This window comes from Zootoca vivipara, chromosome 4 (genome assembly GCF_963506605.1).
Source record: "Zootoca vivipara chromosome 4, rZooViv1.1, whole genome shotgun sequence".
In the NCBI taxonomy this organism is placed as follows: domain Eukaryota; kingdom Metazoa; phylum Chordata; class Lepidosauria; order Squamata; family Lacertidae; genus Zootoca; species Zootoca vivipara.
Genome location: NC_083279.1, coordinates 101,475,876 through 101,491,700, shown reverse-complemented (window position 1 = coordinate 101,491,700; position 15,825 = coordinate 101,475,876). Strand labels below are relative to the sequence as shown.

Sequence of the window (15,825 nt, the reverse complement as noted above, 5' to 3'; positions counted from 1 at the left end):
GTGAAGATATTTGAGTTTAGAGAGTTGAATAAGTATTTGATATTTCTTGTTGGGGAGGGGGGAAAATGGCTTGGGAATAGAAAACATGATTATTTTGTGGAATTAGACTTATGAAGTGTAAAAATGGTTTTTAGGTTAATAAAATAGAAATTGTATGTTTAGATAGGTGGTTGGGTGGACAACCACATCCACCTCTCCTTGTTATCCTGGAGCCTCCTGTGGCTGGGGGGGAGGGGGGGAGAAACTCAAAATGGACCACTTCTGGCTGCCCACCTCTCATGGGACTCTCTCATGGCAGGAGGGGGCCTGTGGAGGGTGGACAGGAGGAAAGTGGGAAATATGTAAAGACAGGAAAGAGATAAGTTTAGGCATTAGGCATAGATATTGGAATGTGTGCTTTAAGAATAAGAATTGAAATTGGAATGAAGAAATCTGCTATGATTAGTAAATAGAAATCACGAAAACCAGGAAGAGGGGATATGAGGAAGTCACTAAGATAATACTAAGGGATCTAAAATAAGAGCTATTTGTTTGCTTGTTTCTTTGCTTTTTTTCTTCTTCTTTTTGCTTCTTTTCTTTTCTTTTCCTTTTTTTTCCTTTTTAGATTTTAATGTAATTATGGAAAACTAGCTGGGTGGACATCCGCCTTTACCTTTCCTTACCATCCTGGAGCCTCTGGTGGCAGGGGGGGAGGAGTGAGGTGGGGAGGAACTCAACTACAAAATGGACTACCTTCGACTGCTCACTTTTCATGAGACTCTCTTGTGGCAGAAGGAGGCTCGTGGAGGGAGGGAGAGAAGAAGGGAGAATATGTTCTGTATGTCTTTATTATGTAAAATTAATAAAAATTATTTTTTAAAAAAGGTAGAGGGGAGCAGGCAGCCCCTTCCGGCACCCGAATTAAGGCGCACCACCAAATGTAAGGTCGGGAGGAGGTGTTTCGGGGTGCCGAAACTCTTATGCTGGTCCCATAGCCGGAAACGTCCACTCCCGGATTCTGCGAGTGACTGAGAGGTCATGTTTTCTGCTATCTCTGCACTGTAAATACTATGCACAATAAAACTCTTAAAGACAGAGCAGACTTGGGCGTCTTTACTCAAGAGCAGCCTCAACAACACCCTTACAATTAGTATATAATTTTATGGTATTACTCCAAAAGATGTGGTAATTTGAGACAGCAAACCTGTGAAATACACTTTTTTCAAAAGACTTCCACAATTTTGGCCACTACTGTATATCAATAATAATAATTTATTATTTATACCCTGCCCATCTGGCCGGGTTCCCCCAGCCACTCTGGGTGGCTTCCAACAAAACACTAAAATACAGAAATCCATCAAACATTAAAGGCTTCCCTAAACAGGGCTGCCTTGAGATGCCTTCTAAAGGTCTGGTAATTGTTGTTCTCTTTGACCTCTAGTGGGACGGCATTCCACAGGGTGGGTGCCACTATCAAACAAAGCAGCATTCAACCATCCATCAGAATCTAATAATATGTTGTGGTTACAGGTAGGTAGCCGTGTTGGTCTGGATCGAAGTAAAATAAAAAAATTCCTTCAGTAGCACCTTAAAGACCAACTAAGTTTTTATTTTGGTATGAGCTTTCGTGTGCATGCACACTTCTTCAGATACAGTGAAATGGAAGTTTCCAGGCACTTATGTAGAGAAGGGGTGGGGAGGGGTGGGGATGGGGAGGGGGGATCACTCAGAAGGGTGGTGGAAATGGGTGATTGACTGACTGATAGCTGTTGATGACCGCAAACGACTGCAAATGGTTTTGCATGAAAAAGCAACATTGTGTATGCCATCAAATGCCAACAGTGCCCTTCAGCTCTCTATATTGGACAAACAGGCCAAACCCTACGCCAAAGGATAAATGGACATAAATCTGACATCAGGAACCAGAAGACAGAAAAACCAGTAGGAGAACACTTCAATCTCCCAGGACATTCTATACAAGATCTCAAAGTAGCTGTCTTACTACAAAAGAATTTCAGAAATAGACTGGAAAGAGAAGTTGCTGAATTGCAACTTATCACCAAGCTCAAAACCATGGAGGGACCTGGTTTGAACAGAGATATCGGGTTCTTATCTCATTATACATGATAAGCGATCTTCAGCCATCTCAACCCTTGCTTTTTCATGCAAAACCATTTGCAGTCGTTTGCGGTCATCAACAGCTATCAGTCAGTCAATCACCCATTTCCACCACCCTTCTGAGTGATCCCCCCTCCCCATCCCCACCCCTCCCCACCCCTTCTCTACATAAGTGCCTGGAAACTTCCATTTCACTGTATCTGAAGAAGTGTGCATGCACACGAAAGCTCATACCAAAATAAAAACTTAGTTGGTCTTTAAGGTGCTACTGAAGGAATTTTTTTATAATAATATGTTGGTTAATGACAAACAACAATGGTAATTAACACACGCCCAATTCCCTTCAGTTCCTCTGCATTTGTTCTTGAGGCTCTAATCCCTTTTTGTCTCCATTGCAGACTGCGATGAATTGGATATCGAGAACAAGGGTGAACATGACAAAATCCCCAGAGAGAAGCCACGCAAAAATTTGGAGAGTGGCGAGAGCAACAGTCAGGGCTCCCATTCCACTTCCCAACAAAGAATTCTCATTGGAAAGAAACCCTATCTGTGTGTGGAATGTGGAAAGAGCTTCCGTCAGATCTCCTCTCTCACTTCCCATCAAAGAATTCATACAGAGGAGAAACCTTATCAGTGCATGGAATGTGGAAAGAGCTTCAGTGACAGCCGAAATCTTACTTCCCATCAAAGAATTCATACAGGGGAGAAACCCTATCAGTGCATGGAATGTGGAAAGAGCTTCAGTCAGAGCCATGGTCTCATTTCTCATCAAAGAATTCATACAGGGGAGAAACCCTATCAGTGCGTGGAATGTGGAAAGAGCTTCAGTCAGAGCGCCAGTCTCACTTCCCATCAAAGAATTCATACAGGGGAGAAACCCTATCAGTGTGTGGAATGTGGAAAGAGCTTCAATCAGGGCCAAAGTCTCGCTTCCCATAAAAGAATTCATACAGGGGAGAAACCCCATCAGTGTGTGGAATGTGGAAAGAGCTTCACTAGGAGCTCCTCTCTCACTTCTCATCAAAGAATTCATACAGGAGAGAAACCCTATCAGTGCAAGGAATGTGGAAAGAGCTTCACTAATAGGTCCGATCTCACTGCCCATCAAAGAATTCATACAGGAGAGAAACCCTATCAGTGTGTGGAATGTGGAAAGAGCTTCACTAATAGCTCCCATCTCACTTCCCATCGAAGAATTCATACAGGAGAGAAACCCTATCAGTGTGTCGAATGTGGAAAGAGCTTCACTGAATACTCCAATCTCACTTCCCATCAAAGAATTCATACAGGAGAGAAACCCTATCAGTGTATGGAATGTGGAAAGAGCTTCGGTACGAGCCACAATCTCACTTCCCATCAAAGAATCCATATAGAGGTTGGAACAACCATTATACAGCTTTAGGAGCCAGGCAAATACCCACCTTTTTAACCAGGCGTTTGGCTGATTAACATCTAATGCCCTTTTAAAATGTGGTGAGGAGGTGGGTTACAAATGTGTATTTTGTGTTTTTATATTGAAACAGTTGTGAGACCTGTGGGTGTAGGGAATAGGAGCCAACTCTTAGAGGCTGAGGGATCTTTGTCCCCCCCAATAAAATATTTGAGGGAACCACCCCCTGTTGATAGGTATCGCCTTTTCAATGGCGTGCATGCATCATGTGATTGATTGTGCATGGTGGGAATTACCTGGCCCCCACCAATATTTTATTCAAGTCGGCACCACTGGCTCAGGTGGTAAACAAATTAAATAAATACATAAATTGCCTTCCTTTGCCCATGTTCCAGCTTGTCAATATCCTTATTTATTATCATTTTTTTAAATTTATGTGCCCTTCATCTGAAGATATCACAACATAAACATACAGGATGAAAGCATGGCTTTCTCAAAAACAAGCCAAGCCAGATAAATCTCTCCCCCCCCCTTTTTAATGGAGTTACAACCTTTGTTGATCGGGGACTGCTGTGGAAATAGTACATCTTGATTTCAGTAAGGCTTTTGACAAAGTCCCCCATAATATATATGTGAGTAATCTGGTAAAATGTGGGCTGAATGAGGTAACTGTTAGGTGGATTTGACTGACCAAAGCCAAAGGTTCCTCCTCATCCTGGGGGAAAGTGACAAGAGGGGTGCTGCAGGGTTCTCTCCTGGGCTCGTTCTTGTTCAACGTCTTTATAAATGACTTGGGATGAAGGAACTGAGGGGAGGCTCATCACATTTGCAGATGACACTAAACGGGGAGTGGAGGCCAATGTGGCAGAAGGCAGGGTCAGATCAAGGGCAGGAATAGTACCACTTTATTCTGCCTTGGTCAGACCCCACCTAGAATACTTTGTTCAATTCTGGGCACCACAATTTAAGTATCTTAAATATTGTTTGCCTGGGGAAATCAAGAAGGTGGGGGAACACAATCCATATTCCTTTAATAACATGTGACCAATGTTTATTGAATACATAAATTGTTAAGACTGTTGCAGGAATCCACCCAGCACCCATGGGAAAAGGTGGCGTGATTTTTTTTCAGAATAATCAAATGAAACTATAACACATGGCAGGATGAAAGTCTGCAATTCCATTCAGCCTAGTCTGTAAAGGCTTCGGCCTAGGAGGAGGAGGAGGAAGAGGAGTGGGCGGGATTATGGCAATATTTGCCGTCTGTTCCTTTGATGTCCACTGGAGGGCTTTATACTTTGCCTTTTTTAAAGAGAAAATCACATTTTAAGGTGTGTTGGGGGTGGGATCTTAACAATCTAAGGTTCTGCAAACAGTCTCGTATTGGCAAGGAATGCTGTATCCAAATTTGAGCAGAATCGGTCAAGTGGTTTGCAAGAAAAGTGGACTATAACAAACATGGCCCTTCTACATTTTTATATATATATAGAGAGAGAGAGAGACCTTAAAATTCTTATAACACTTATGCATGCTTTTTATGAAATAATCGCACTGGCCACCAAGGAAGAACCAAGCAAGTGGTTTATATATACAGAGGAACCTTGGTTTACGAATGACTGTAACCCAGAAGTAAGTAACCCGAGGTGTCTGAGGCCTACGGAGGCCTCCGCAAAGGCCTGAAGACTGGGTCGCAGCTGCAGAGGCGCTCCCATGGCTCCACGAAGGCCCGGCCTCCACAGAGGCATCAGAGCGAAGGTCTGGCCTCTGTGAAGGCATCAGACCATCTGTGACTGGGCCGCAGTTGCGGAAGTGCTCCCATGGCTCCGCGAAGGCCCGGCCTCTGTGGAGCCATGGGAGCGCTTCTGCAACTGCGGCCTAGTCGTGGACGCTCCAATGCCTCTGTGAAGGCCCAGGTCGAAGGCCTGGCCTCCGCGGAGGCATCGGAGCGCTTCCATGGCTGCAGCCAAGTCGCGGACACTCCGATGCCTTCAGGCCTTTGTGGAGCCATGGGAGCACTTCCATGGCTGCGGCCCAGTCACAGACGCTCTGATGCCTCCGTAAAGGCCTGTGGCGAAGGCCCAGCCTCCGCTGAGGCATCGGAGCGCTTCCGTGGCTGCGGCCCAGTCGCGGACGCTCCAATGCCTTCTGGGAGGCTGGGCCTTCGTGGAGGCATTGGAGCGTCCGCAACTGGGCCGCAGCCATGAAAGTGCTCCCATGGCTTTGTAAGCGCCCGGAGCAAAGGCCCGGCCTCTGGGAGGCATCGGAGCGAAGGCCTGGCCTCCTGGAAGGCATCGGAGCGTCCGCGACTGGGCCGCAGTCACGGAAGCGCTCCGATGTGGAAGAGGACCCTGAGCCCCCAGCCAAACCATAACTATCATCAGCCCAGGTGAGAGAAAAAAATATCACATTTTCATTTTGTACTGTTTTATTGATTTCATTTTATGGATCAATGGCCTCATTAGACAGTAAATTTAATGTTAAATTGCTGTTTTAACTACAAATTTGAAAATGCAGTCTCTTTTTAAAGCCACTGGACAAAATTCAACACAACAATTCTTCCGTTAGTGGCAAAGATGTTGCTGCAGCAATAAAACCCCTTCTCTCCCCAATTCTGCTTCTAAGGACTCACATTGTGGTGAGTCCTTGTATTGACAGCATTGCTTAGAACTGCACCGAGTATAACCCACTTCCCCCTCTCCCTGTGGCTCTTTCTGCTCCCCATCTCCACCATTCAGCTGCACTGCTCTTTCCAGGCTGCTTACCTATGTGCTCCCCTTTCAGCTGGATAAGACTGAAGGACTGTGCACACAGAAGTGGTTTGCAGGCAGAGTTCCTCCTCTGGCAAGAGATATTCCTACTCGCATGTGGCAATTCTCCCTTGCCCTCAAACCTATCAAAGCTGGACAGAAACATTTCTCACTCAGCACTCCTTTACTGAGAAATTGACTTTTGGTCCACCGGACCAAGACATTTGGGGGCTGTGAGCAAATCCATCTCTCTGAGCCTCAGCTTTCCTAAGGTCACAGACTGTGCCATATAAATATTTGCCTCACGGGAGTGTTTACCATAAAGACACTGGGTAAAATTGCAAAACATTTATTGGAGTGTATCATACAAAATGTTTCTACACAAAAAAGGTGTATCACAAATCATGGAAAAAGACAGAATTTAGCATACATATCCATAATAAAGGGAGGGGGGCTTGAAATGCAAAGGTTTATATCAGTTTCCTCCCAAAGGTGGGTGATGCCAACACCGTCTGCCACATTCGCTTCGAGCCTTTCCTGGTGCCCCACAGAGCAGTTGCAACCCTTGCCCTTGGCACGTGGGCTGCGAAGACAGAACCAAGAAAGCCTACCTCTCTTATGCCTCCCCAGGCCACAGAAACAGACTGTTCACTCAGGGGGTACAAAGCAGGCCATTCTTCCTCTTACCTGGGAACTCCTGGACCTGCAGGTAAGGCAGCCCAGTAGCCCAGTGGCATTCCAAGGGAGGAAGCAAACTGTAAAAAAGATGGTGGCAGTTCTGACTGAATCAAGCTCTCTCTTTAGAAAGTGTACTAAGGAACCAACACCATTAGAAAAAGAAAGGAAAATGAAAGGAGGAATAATTTGCAATCTATAAAAATAGTTTCGTCCTGGCCTTTTGAGTGTGAGCAGAAGGTGCCCTCCTTGCTGGAGCTCAGCACGTCTGGGTCTCATCAGGGCCTGGTGGGCGATTGGGAGCCAAGGACCCTTCCAGGCCAGAGCACAAGAATAGCCCTACAGGATCAGACCAGTCACCTCCTTGCAAACTTGGTGCAAACAAATTCGGATGAAAGCTCTATTATTATTTAAAATATTTTTTATTAATTTCCCATTTAAACATATATAATCACATTATTATCCACTTTGCTTCTTTGGCTCTTGAGAGCCTGTCAACTTCCTTCCCTCCCACCTCTTGGCTTTCAAAACTAACCTTTATATCACAGCATTATATATATTTTCCAACTGTAATATAACTCATTACTAAATACATCAAAATTTTAATATATATAGAAAGGTAAAAAAAAATTCTCATTACAAGTCTTCAGATAACCCTACTAGTGTTGCTAATTGCTTACAATGTTCTTTCAAATATTGTATAATTTTACTTCAGTATTTTTGGATGTACTTGATCATGCTGGTTTCGGATTTATCCCATCAGCTTCACCAGTTCCACAAAGTTCATCATTTTCATATGCCCCTCTTCTTTCGTTGGTACTTCTTGTTATTTCCCATTTTTGGGCTAAGAGGATTCTTGCTGCTGCTATTGCATACATGAAGAGTCTTTTATCCTTTTTCGTATCTCTTCACCTACTATACCCAGTAAAAAGGCTTCTGGTTTTTTAACAACAGTGTTTTTAAACATTTTCTTTAATTTGTTATATATCATTTCCCAAAAAGCCTTTACCTCTTTACAAGTCCACCACATATGGTAAAAGATACCTTCCTTTTCTTTGCATTTCCAACACTTCTTAGATCTTGTCTTATACATTTTATCAAGTTTTGATGATGTTAAATACCATCTATACATCATTTTCATCACATTTTCTTTAAGTGCACTGCATGCAGTAAATACCTTCATTCCACAGCCTTCCCCAAGATTCTAACTTATTATATCCAAAATCAGATAAAAGCTCAATTTGCAGGTCATTGACCTGTTCTACCTCCATGGTCCGTTTTGGAAAGGATTTCCCATTTTTCTTTCTTTGTTCTTCCTGGTTCCTCTGTCACTCCCACTCTGCTGCTCCACCTGCTGTTTTCCTCCCACTTTCTCCGGGCTCCAAGAATCTCTCCTTTTCCTCCCCACATAATCCGTTTTCTTGGCTTTTCAGGCCTCCCAGCAGGGGCAGGGGGAGGCACAGTTCCTCCCTCCTTGACCTCTGCCTGTTCAGACAGGGAGGAAAGGGGAGCTTTAGCCCAGAAGGGGAGGAAGGGGAAGGTTGTAAACACTGTCCATCTCCCTGAGCAGCCCAACAGGCTGAAGATTGGACTGGATTGATTGTATTTCTATACTGCTTTTCATTCAAAGAAATCCCAAAGTGGCTTACAAACAATAGAACATAACATCACAAATGCAGCATAAGTTATATGAAATAATTAACAAGTCATCAATAAAATAAGCTGGATCCTCTGCAGCACCATGGCCTTGCCTACCCTAATCCACCCTTGTTTTAGTCAGCATGGGTTTCTGAAAAATAGGTCATGTCAGACTAATCTGATCTCATTTTTTGACAGAGTCACAAGCCTGGTAGATGAAGGGAACGCTGTGGATGTAGCCTATCTTGATTTCAGCAAGGCCTTTGACAAGGTGCCCCATGATATTCTTGTAAAGAAGCTGGTAAAATGCGGGCTAGACAATGCAACCATTCAGTGGATTTGTAACTGGCTTACTGACCGAACCCAAAGGGTGCTCATCAATGGCTCCTCTTCATCCTGGAGAGTAGTGACTAGTGGGGTGCCACAGGGTTCTGTCTTGGGCCCAGTCTTATTCAACATCTTTATCAATGACTTGGATGATGGGCTTGAGGGCTGCCTGAGCAAGTTTGCAGACGACACCAAATTGGGAGGGGTGGCTAATACCCCAGAGGACAGGATCACACTTCAAAATGACCTTAACAGATTGGAAAACTGGGCCAAAGCAAACAAGAAGAATTTTAACAAAGAGAAATGTAAGGTACTACACTTGGGCAGAAAAAATGAAAGGCACAAATACAGGATGGGTGACACCTGGCTTGAGAGCAGTACATGTGAAAAGGATCTAGGAGTCTTGGTAGACCACAGACTTGACATGAGTCAGCAGTGTGATGCAGCAGCTAAAAAAGCCAATGCAATTATGGGCTGCATCAATAGGAGTATAGCATCTAGATCTAGGGAAGTAATAGTACCACTGTATTCTGCTCTGGTCAGACCTCACCTGGAGTACTGTGTCCAATTCTGGGCACCACAATTCAAGAAGGATACTGACAAGCTGGAACGTGTCCAGAAGAGGGTAACCAAAATGGTCAAAGGCCTGGAAACGATGCCTTATGAGGAACGGCTTAGGGAGCTGGGTATGTTTAGCCTGGAGAAGAGAAGGTTAAGGGGTGATATGATAGCAATGTTCAAATATATCAAAGGATGTCATATAGAGGAGGGTGAAAGGTTGTTTTCTGCTGCTCCAGAGAAGCGGACACGGAGCAATGGATTCAAGCTACAAGAAAGAAGATTTCACCTAAACATTAGGAAGAACTTCCTGACAGTAAGAGAACCTCCCTTTACTCCAGCTGGCCAATGAGGGCATAGATAGCAAATACTCAGGTCAAGAGCCCACGGATAAGCATAGCATCAAAGCAAGCCAATTTGCATATACATGGGTGAATTCCACGACAGAGGACGAGATGGTTGGACAGTGTTCTCGAAGCTACGAACATGAGTTTGACCAAACTGTGGGAGGCAGTGGAAGACAGGAGTGCCTGGCGTGCTCTGGTCCATGGGGTCACGAAGAGTCGGACACGACTAAACGACGCAACAACAACAGGTGAATTCATTACTTAAACAACAACCAAAACAACTACCACTATGGCATTTGCAGGCCTTCCAGAACTATCTCACCTTTGGTTCAACACTGGTTCCCATCCAATTCTACAATTCTGTGAATCTATGATTCTTCTATGAAAGAGGAGTGCAAAATATGATATGAAGCTCAACATCAAAAAAACCAAGATCATGGCCACTGGTCCCATCACCTCCTTGCAAATAGAAGGGGAAGAAATAGAGGCAGTGAGAGATTTTGCTTTCTTGGGCTCCTTGATCACTGCAGATGGTGACAGCAGTCATAAAATTAAGACGCCTGCTTCTTTGGAGAAAAGCAATGACAAACCTAGACAGCATCTTAAAAAGCAGAGACATCACCTTGCCAACAAAGGTCCCTATAGTTAAAGCTATGGTTTTCCCAGTAGTGATGTATGGAAGTGAGAGCTGGACCATAAAGAAGGCTGATCGCCGAAGAATTGATGCTTTTGAATTATGGTGCTGGAGGAGACTCTTGAGAGTCCCATGGACTGCAAGAAGATCAAACCTATCCATTCTGAAGAAAATCAGCCCTGAGTGCTCACTGGAAGGACAGATCCTGAAGCTGAGGCTCCAATACTTTGGCTACCTCATGAGAAGAGAAGACTCCCTGGAAAAGACCCTGATGTTGGGAAAGATTGAGGGCACTAGGAGAAGGGGATGAGATGGTTGGACCGTGTTCTCGAAGCTACGAACATGAGTTTGACCAAACTGCGGGAGGCAGTGCAAGACAGGAGTGCCTGGCGTGCTCTGGTCCATGGGGTCATGAAGAGTCGGACACGACTAAACGACTAAACAACAACAACATGATTCTCCTCACTGTGAGTTCTTTGATGGGAAGTGAGATGGGAGTTCCGACTGAAGCTCTTTCCACATTCCGAGCACTGATATGGTTTCTCTCCTGTATGAATTTTTTGATGGGCCGTAAGATTGGCCCTCTTACTGAAGCTCTTTCCACATTCTGAGCACTGATATGGTTTCTCCCCTGTATGAATTCTTTGATGGGCTGTGAGATTGGCCCTCTGGTTGAAGCTCTTTCCACATTCCAAGCATGGATAGGGTTTCTCCCCTGTATGAATTATTTGATGGGAATTGAGACTTTCCTTATGGGTGAAGCTCCTTCCACATTCAAAGCACTGATATGGTTTCTCCCCTGTATGAATTCTTTGATGGGAAGTGAGATTTTCCTTTCGTCTAAAAATCTTTCCACACTCTTCACACTGAAATGGTTTCTCCCCACAGTGAATACTTTGATGTTGATGAAAGGTTTTGCTTGTATTAAAGCTCTTTCCACATTCCAAGCACTGATACGGTTTATTCCCTGTATGAATTCTTTGATGGGAAATGAAACTTTCCTTCCAGGTGAAGCTCTTTCCACATTCTAAGCACTGATATGGTTCCTCCCCACTGTGAATTCTCCGATGGGAAGTGAGGTGAGTGTTCTGACTGAATCTCTTTCCACATTCCAGGCACGTGTAGGGTTTCTCCCCACGGTGAATATTTTGATGTCTGTGGAAGCTTGTGCTTGTATTAAAGCTCTTCCCACATTCCAAGCACTGATATGGTTTCTCCCCAGTATGAATTCTTTGATGGGAAGCGAGATTTTCTTTCTGACTGAAGCTCTTTCCACATTCCAAGCACTGATATGGTTTCTCCCCAGTATGAATTCTCTGATGGGAAGTGAGATGGGAGTTCCGACTGAAGCTCTTTCCACATTCCAAGCACTTGAAAGGTTTCTTCCCAATAGGATTTCCATGATTGGAAATGGAATGAGAGCTCTGACTAAAACTCTCTCCACCCTCTGAATATTTTGATTGTCTCTCCACTGTGTCTCCCTTGTTCTTAATTTCCAAATCATCACCACCTGCAACAAACAGCAAAATAGATTAAAGCCTCAGGAAGAAATGGAGCCTCAAAGTATTGAACAATGCTAATTAATGCTTGTGATAGAGGAAGACCTGGAGGGAGTTCACATCGGAGGTCTTACTACAACAACAGGCCATTGTTGATGGGCATTAACAGACTTATTTATGAGAACCTGGGATATGAAAAACCTAGCTCTTTCCTGGGATGGGTTTTATTTGGCCCATTCATGGAATCTGCTCCATCTCCAAAGGCAGCTGTCTCATTGTTCAACCAAAAATAGACAGAAGCTACTCCACAGTCCACATTTATCACTTCAGACCAGGGTGATCATGATTTTAAAAGGCCTAACTGGAGGAAGAATATTCACAGACCAAACAGTAGACAGCCCTTCATTCAAGGCTGTGGAAGGGTTACAATCCCAGATGCTGTAGGTGGTGCTGTTGAGCTCCTTTAAGATATTGGAGGTTCATCACTTGGGGATATGTACAGTGGAACCTCGGTTTATGAACACCTCGGTTTATGAATTTTCGGTTTATGAACGCCGCGGACCCATCTGGAACGGATTAATTCATTTTCCATTACTTTTAATGGGAAAGTTCGCTTCAATTTATGAACGCTTCAGTTTATGAACAGACTTCCGGAACCAATTACACCCATGTTTCAGTTTATGAACGCTTCAGTTTAAGTACTTCGCGGACCCGTCTGGAACGGATTAATCCACTTTCCATGACTTTCAATGGAAAAGTTCGCTTCAGTTTATGAACGGTTACTCCGCGGACCGTCTGGAACGGATTAATCCACTTTCCATTACTTTCAATGGGAAAGTTCGCTTCAGTTTATGAACGCTTCAGTTTATGAACAGACTTCCGGAACCAATTGTGTTCATAAACCGAGGTACCACTGTATTGAATTTCAAAACACATGTGCAACAAAAGGGACAGGAAGTATCTGTATGTAGATGTGATGAGTGTATTTGTTTTGTATTCTTATTTGTTCTGTAAACCTGTGAGGATAAGTTTTGACGAAATATTGGAAGAATAAGGGTTTCTTTTGCCCTCTTTTTTCTTTTTCTTTTTTCCCCCTTCTTTTTTCTTTTTTGATCTTCTTTATTGTATCGTTGATTCTCTCGCCCCTCCCCTATTATTCTCCCCACCTTATTATTCCTTTTTATATGTAAGTGTGTATTTGCTGCTTTGTTGATTTTAAATAATAAAAACTATTAAAAAAAAAAAAGAATTTCAAAACACATGCGATCCAACAGAGAGCCTTACCAAGCGAGTCCATGATCCCACAAACAGCTACTTCTTCAAAGCACAATGGACCCTAAAAGACAAAGAAAAATGTCATTCTCTTAGCATAAACATTATCTCCAATACATTGCCTGTTGTTTGCTATGCTGATAGAATCATAGAATAACAGAGTTGGAAGAGACCACAAGGGCCATCCAGTCCAACCGCCTGCTAAGCAGGAAACACCATCAAAGCATTCTTGACATATGCCTGTCAAGCCTCTGCTTAAAGACCTCCAAAGAAGGAGACCACCACACTCTTTGGGAGCAAATTCCACTGCCGAACAGCTCTTACTGTCAGGAAGTTCTTCCTAATGTTTAGGTGGAATCTTCTTTCTTGTACTGTAGTTTGAATCCATTGCTCCGTGTCCGCTTCTCTGGAGCAGCAGAAAACAACCTTTCTCCCTCCTCCATATGACATCCTTTCATATATTTGAACATGGCTATCATATCACCCCTTAACCTTCTCTTCTCCAGGCTACACATATCCAGCTCCCTAAGCCGTTCCTCATAAGGCATTGTTTCCAGGCCTTGACCATTTTGGTTGCCCTCCTCTGGACACGTTCCAGCTTGTCAGTATCCTTCTTGAACTGTGGTGCCCAGAACTGGACACAGTACTCCAGGTGAGGTCTGACCAGAGCAGAATACAGTGGTACTATTACTTCCCTTGATCTAGATGCTATACTCCTATTGATGCAGCCCAGAATTGCATTGGCTTTTCTTAGTTGCTACATCACACCGTTGACTCATGTCAAGTTTGTGGTCTACCAAGACTCCTAGATCCTTTTCACATGTACTGCTCTCAAGCCAGGTTTCTCCCATCCTGTATTTGTGCCTTTCATTTTTTTTTTGCCCAAGTGTAGTACTTTACATTTCTCCTTGTTAAAATTCATCTTGTTTACTTTGGCCCAGTTGTCTAATCTGTTAAGGTCATTTTGAAGTGTGATCCTGTCCTCTGGGGTATTAGCCACCCCTCCCAATTTGGTGTCATCTGCAAACTTGCTCAGGATGCCCTCAAGCCCATCATCCAAGTCATTGATAAAGATGTTGAATAAGACTGGGCCCAAGACAGAACCCTGTGGCACCCCACTAGTCAATACTCTCCAGGATGAGGAGGAGCCATTGATGAGCACCCTTTGGGTTCGGTCAGTAAGCCAGTTACAAATCCACTGAATGGTAGCATTGCCTAGCCCACATTTTACCAGCTTCTTTACTAGAATATCATGGGGCACCTTGTCATAGGCCTTGCTGAAATCAAGATAGGCTACATCCACAGCGTTCCCTTCATCTACCAGGCTTGTAATTCTGTCAAAAAATGAGATCAGATTAGTCTGACATGACTTATTTTTCAGAAACCCATGCTGGAAATGGACTCTGCAGATAACGTGTCCAGACTCTGAGAGCCTGGATCGTGTTACAGTTGGCTACCGGAGGGAGAAGACACCCTGCAGATGCTTACGGGGGGGGGGGGCTTGGTGGCCCAGGTCTTCTGTGTGTATGCTAACAGTCCCTTCATCTGGACCATAGCTGCCAAGTTATCCCTTTTTTAAAAGGGAAATTCCCTTATGCTGAATAGGCTTCCTCGCGAGAAAAGGGAAAATTTGGCAGCTATGATCTGGACATGATGGGCTTCTGTGGATGCAGCTGAGAAGAACATTTGCCTTTTTTGCTGCTGCATCACATGGTGGACTCATGTGGAGCTCGTGGTCCACCAAGACCCTGAAATCCTTTTCACGTGTCCTGCTAGTCAGTCCGGTGTCCCCTAGGCAGCAGAGTTTCCCTGATAACTGTACCAAATTAAATATAGGCGACCCACCTCAGGGTACACCAACTGAACATATGCCTACGATTTACCACAGGCTACTTTGTGGGGCGTCTTGTGTGAGGGAAACTTCGATCCAAGGAGTCTCAGGCAGGAGATAAACAGACAAGGAAAGTTTTATTTACACAAGAGAGGATGGTGAAAGAATGTTGGGTCAGGAGATGTGTCATTTCAGGTAGAAGTTAACTTATTACTTATTGCTCTCAAATCACAGCCAGTTGTCCCTCCCTCCAACTCTCTCCTCACCCCCATCTTCTCTCAACCTTCCTTCTCTCCAATCTCAAATCCAGCCCTTTCTAAAAATCCCCTCAGAAACGGCTCCATTTATTCTCCCCCCAGAAGTGCTGGCTCCCCCCTCCTCTGGGTAGCCAATCAGAGAGAGGCTCCCGCCCTCTGGTGGAATTGTGAGGCACTGCACCCCCCAGCTCTGCTGTCCATCAAACCACCGTCTTATATTGGTGCAACTGGTTCTTCCTAAGTGCAAAACTTTACTTTTCTTCCTATTGAAATTCATTTTGTAAGATTGGGCCCAGTTCTCCAATCCATTAAGGTCATTTTGAATCCCAATTCTGTTTTTTGTGGCATTAGCTGCCCCTCCCAGTTTGCATTCTGAAAATTTGATCAGCACTCCCTGAATCCCTTCATCCAATTCTTTTATAAAGAAGTAGAACAACAATGGGCCCAGGACAGAACCCTGCAGCTCCCAGTTGTTGCTTTGCCCCAGGATGATGAAGAACCATTACTGATATCTTTGGATGAAGGGCAGGACAATTTTTTAAAATAAATAATA

The 15,825-nt window shown here is 44.1% G+C and overlaps 2 protein-coding genes across 4 annotated transcripts in view; one reads left to right on the top strand and one right to left on the bottom strand.

Moving 5' to 3' along the window:
• The window catches only part of LOC118078482 (zinc finger protein 883-like), a 277,980-nt gene that overhangs the window by 35,824 nt on the left and 226,331 nt on the right, over positions 1-15,825 (top strand). The window contains exon 7 of one of the 2 annotated variants that reach the window (XM_060274074.1): positions 2,636-3,472. The exons of the other annotated variant lie outside the window; for it this stretch is intronic. Coding sequence (XP_060130057.1) covers positions 2,636-3,472 — 837 coding nt within the window. The remainder of the gene's footprint in view (positions 1-2,635; positions 3,473-15,825) is intronic. 2 annotated transcript variants of the gene reach the window in all.
• Positions 1-15,825, bottom strand: part of LOC132592054 (zinc finger protein 260-like) — a 140,096-nt gene that overhangs the window by 116,107 nt on the left and 8,164 nt on the right. The window contains exons 7-8 of one of the 2 annotated variants that reach the window (XM_060274102.1): positions 13,197-13,248; positions 9,550-11,923 (exon numbers count right to left, since the gene is read on the bottom strand). The exons of the other annotated variant lie outside the window; for it this stretch is intronic. Coding sequence (XP_060130085.1) covers positions 10,851-11,923; positions 13,197-13,248 — 1,125 coding nt within the window. The 3' untranslated portion in view covers positions 9,550-10,850. Of the gene's footprint in view, positions 1-9,549; positions 11,924-13,196; positions 13,249-15,825 lie in introns of those variants that run through there. 2 annotated transcript variants of the gene reach the window in all.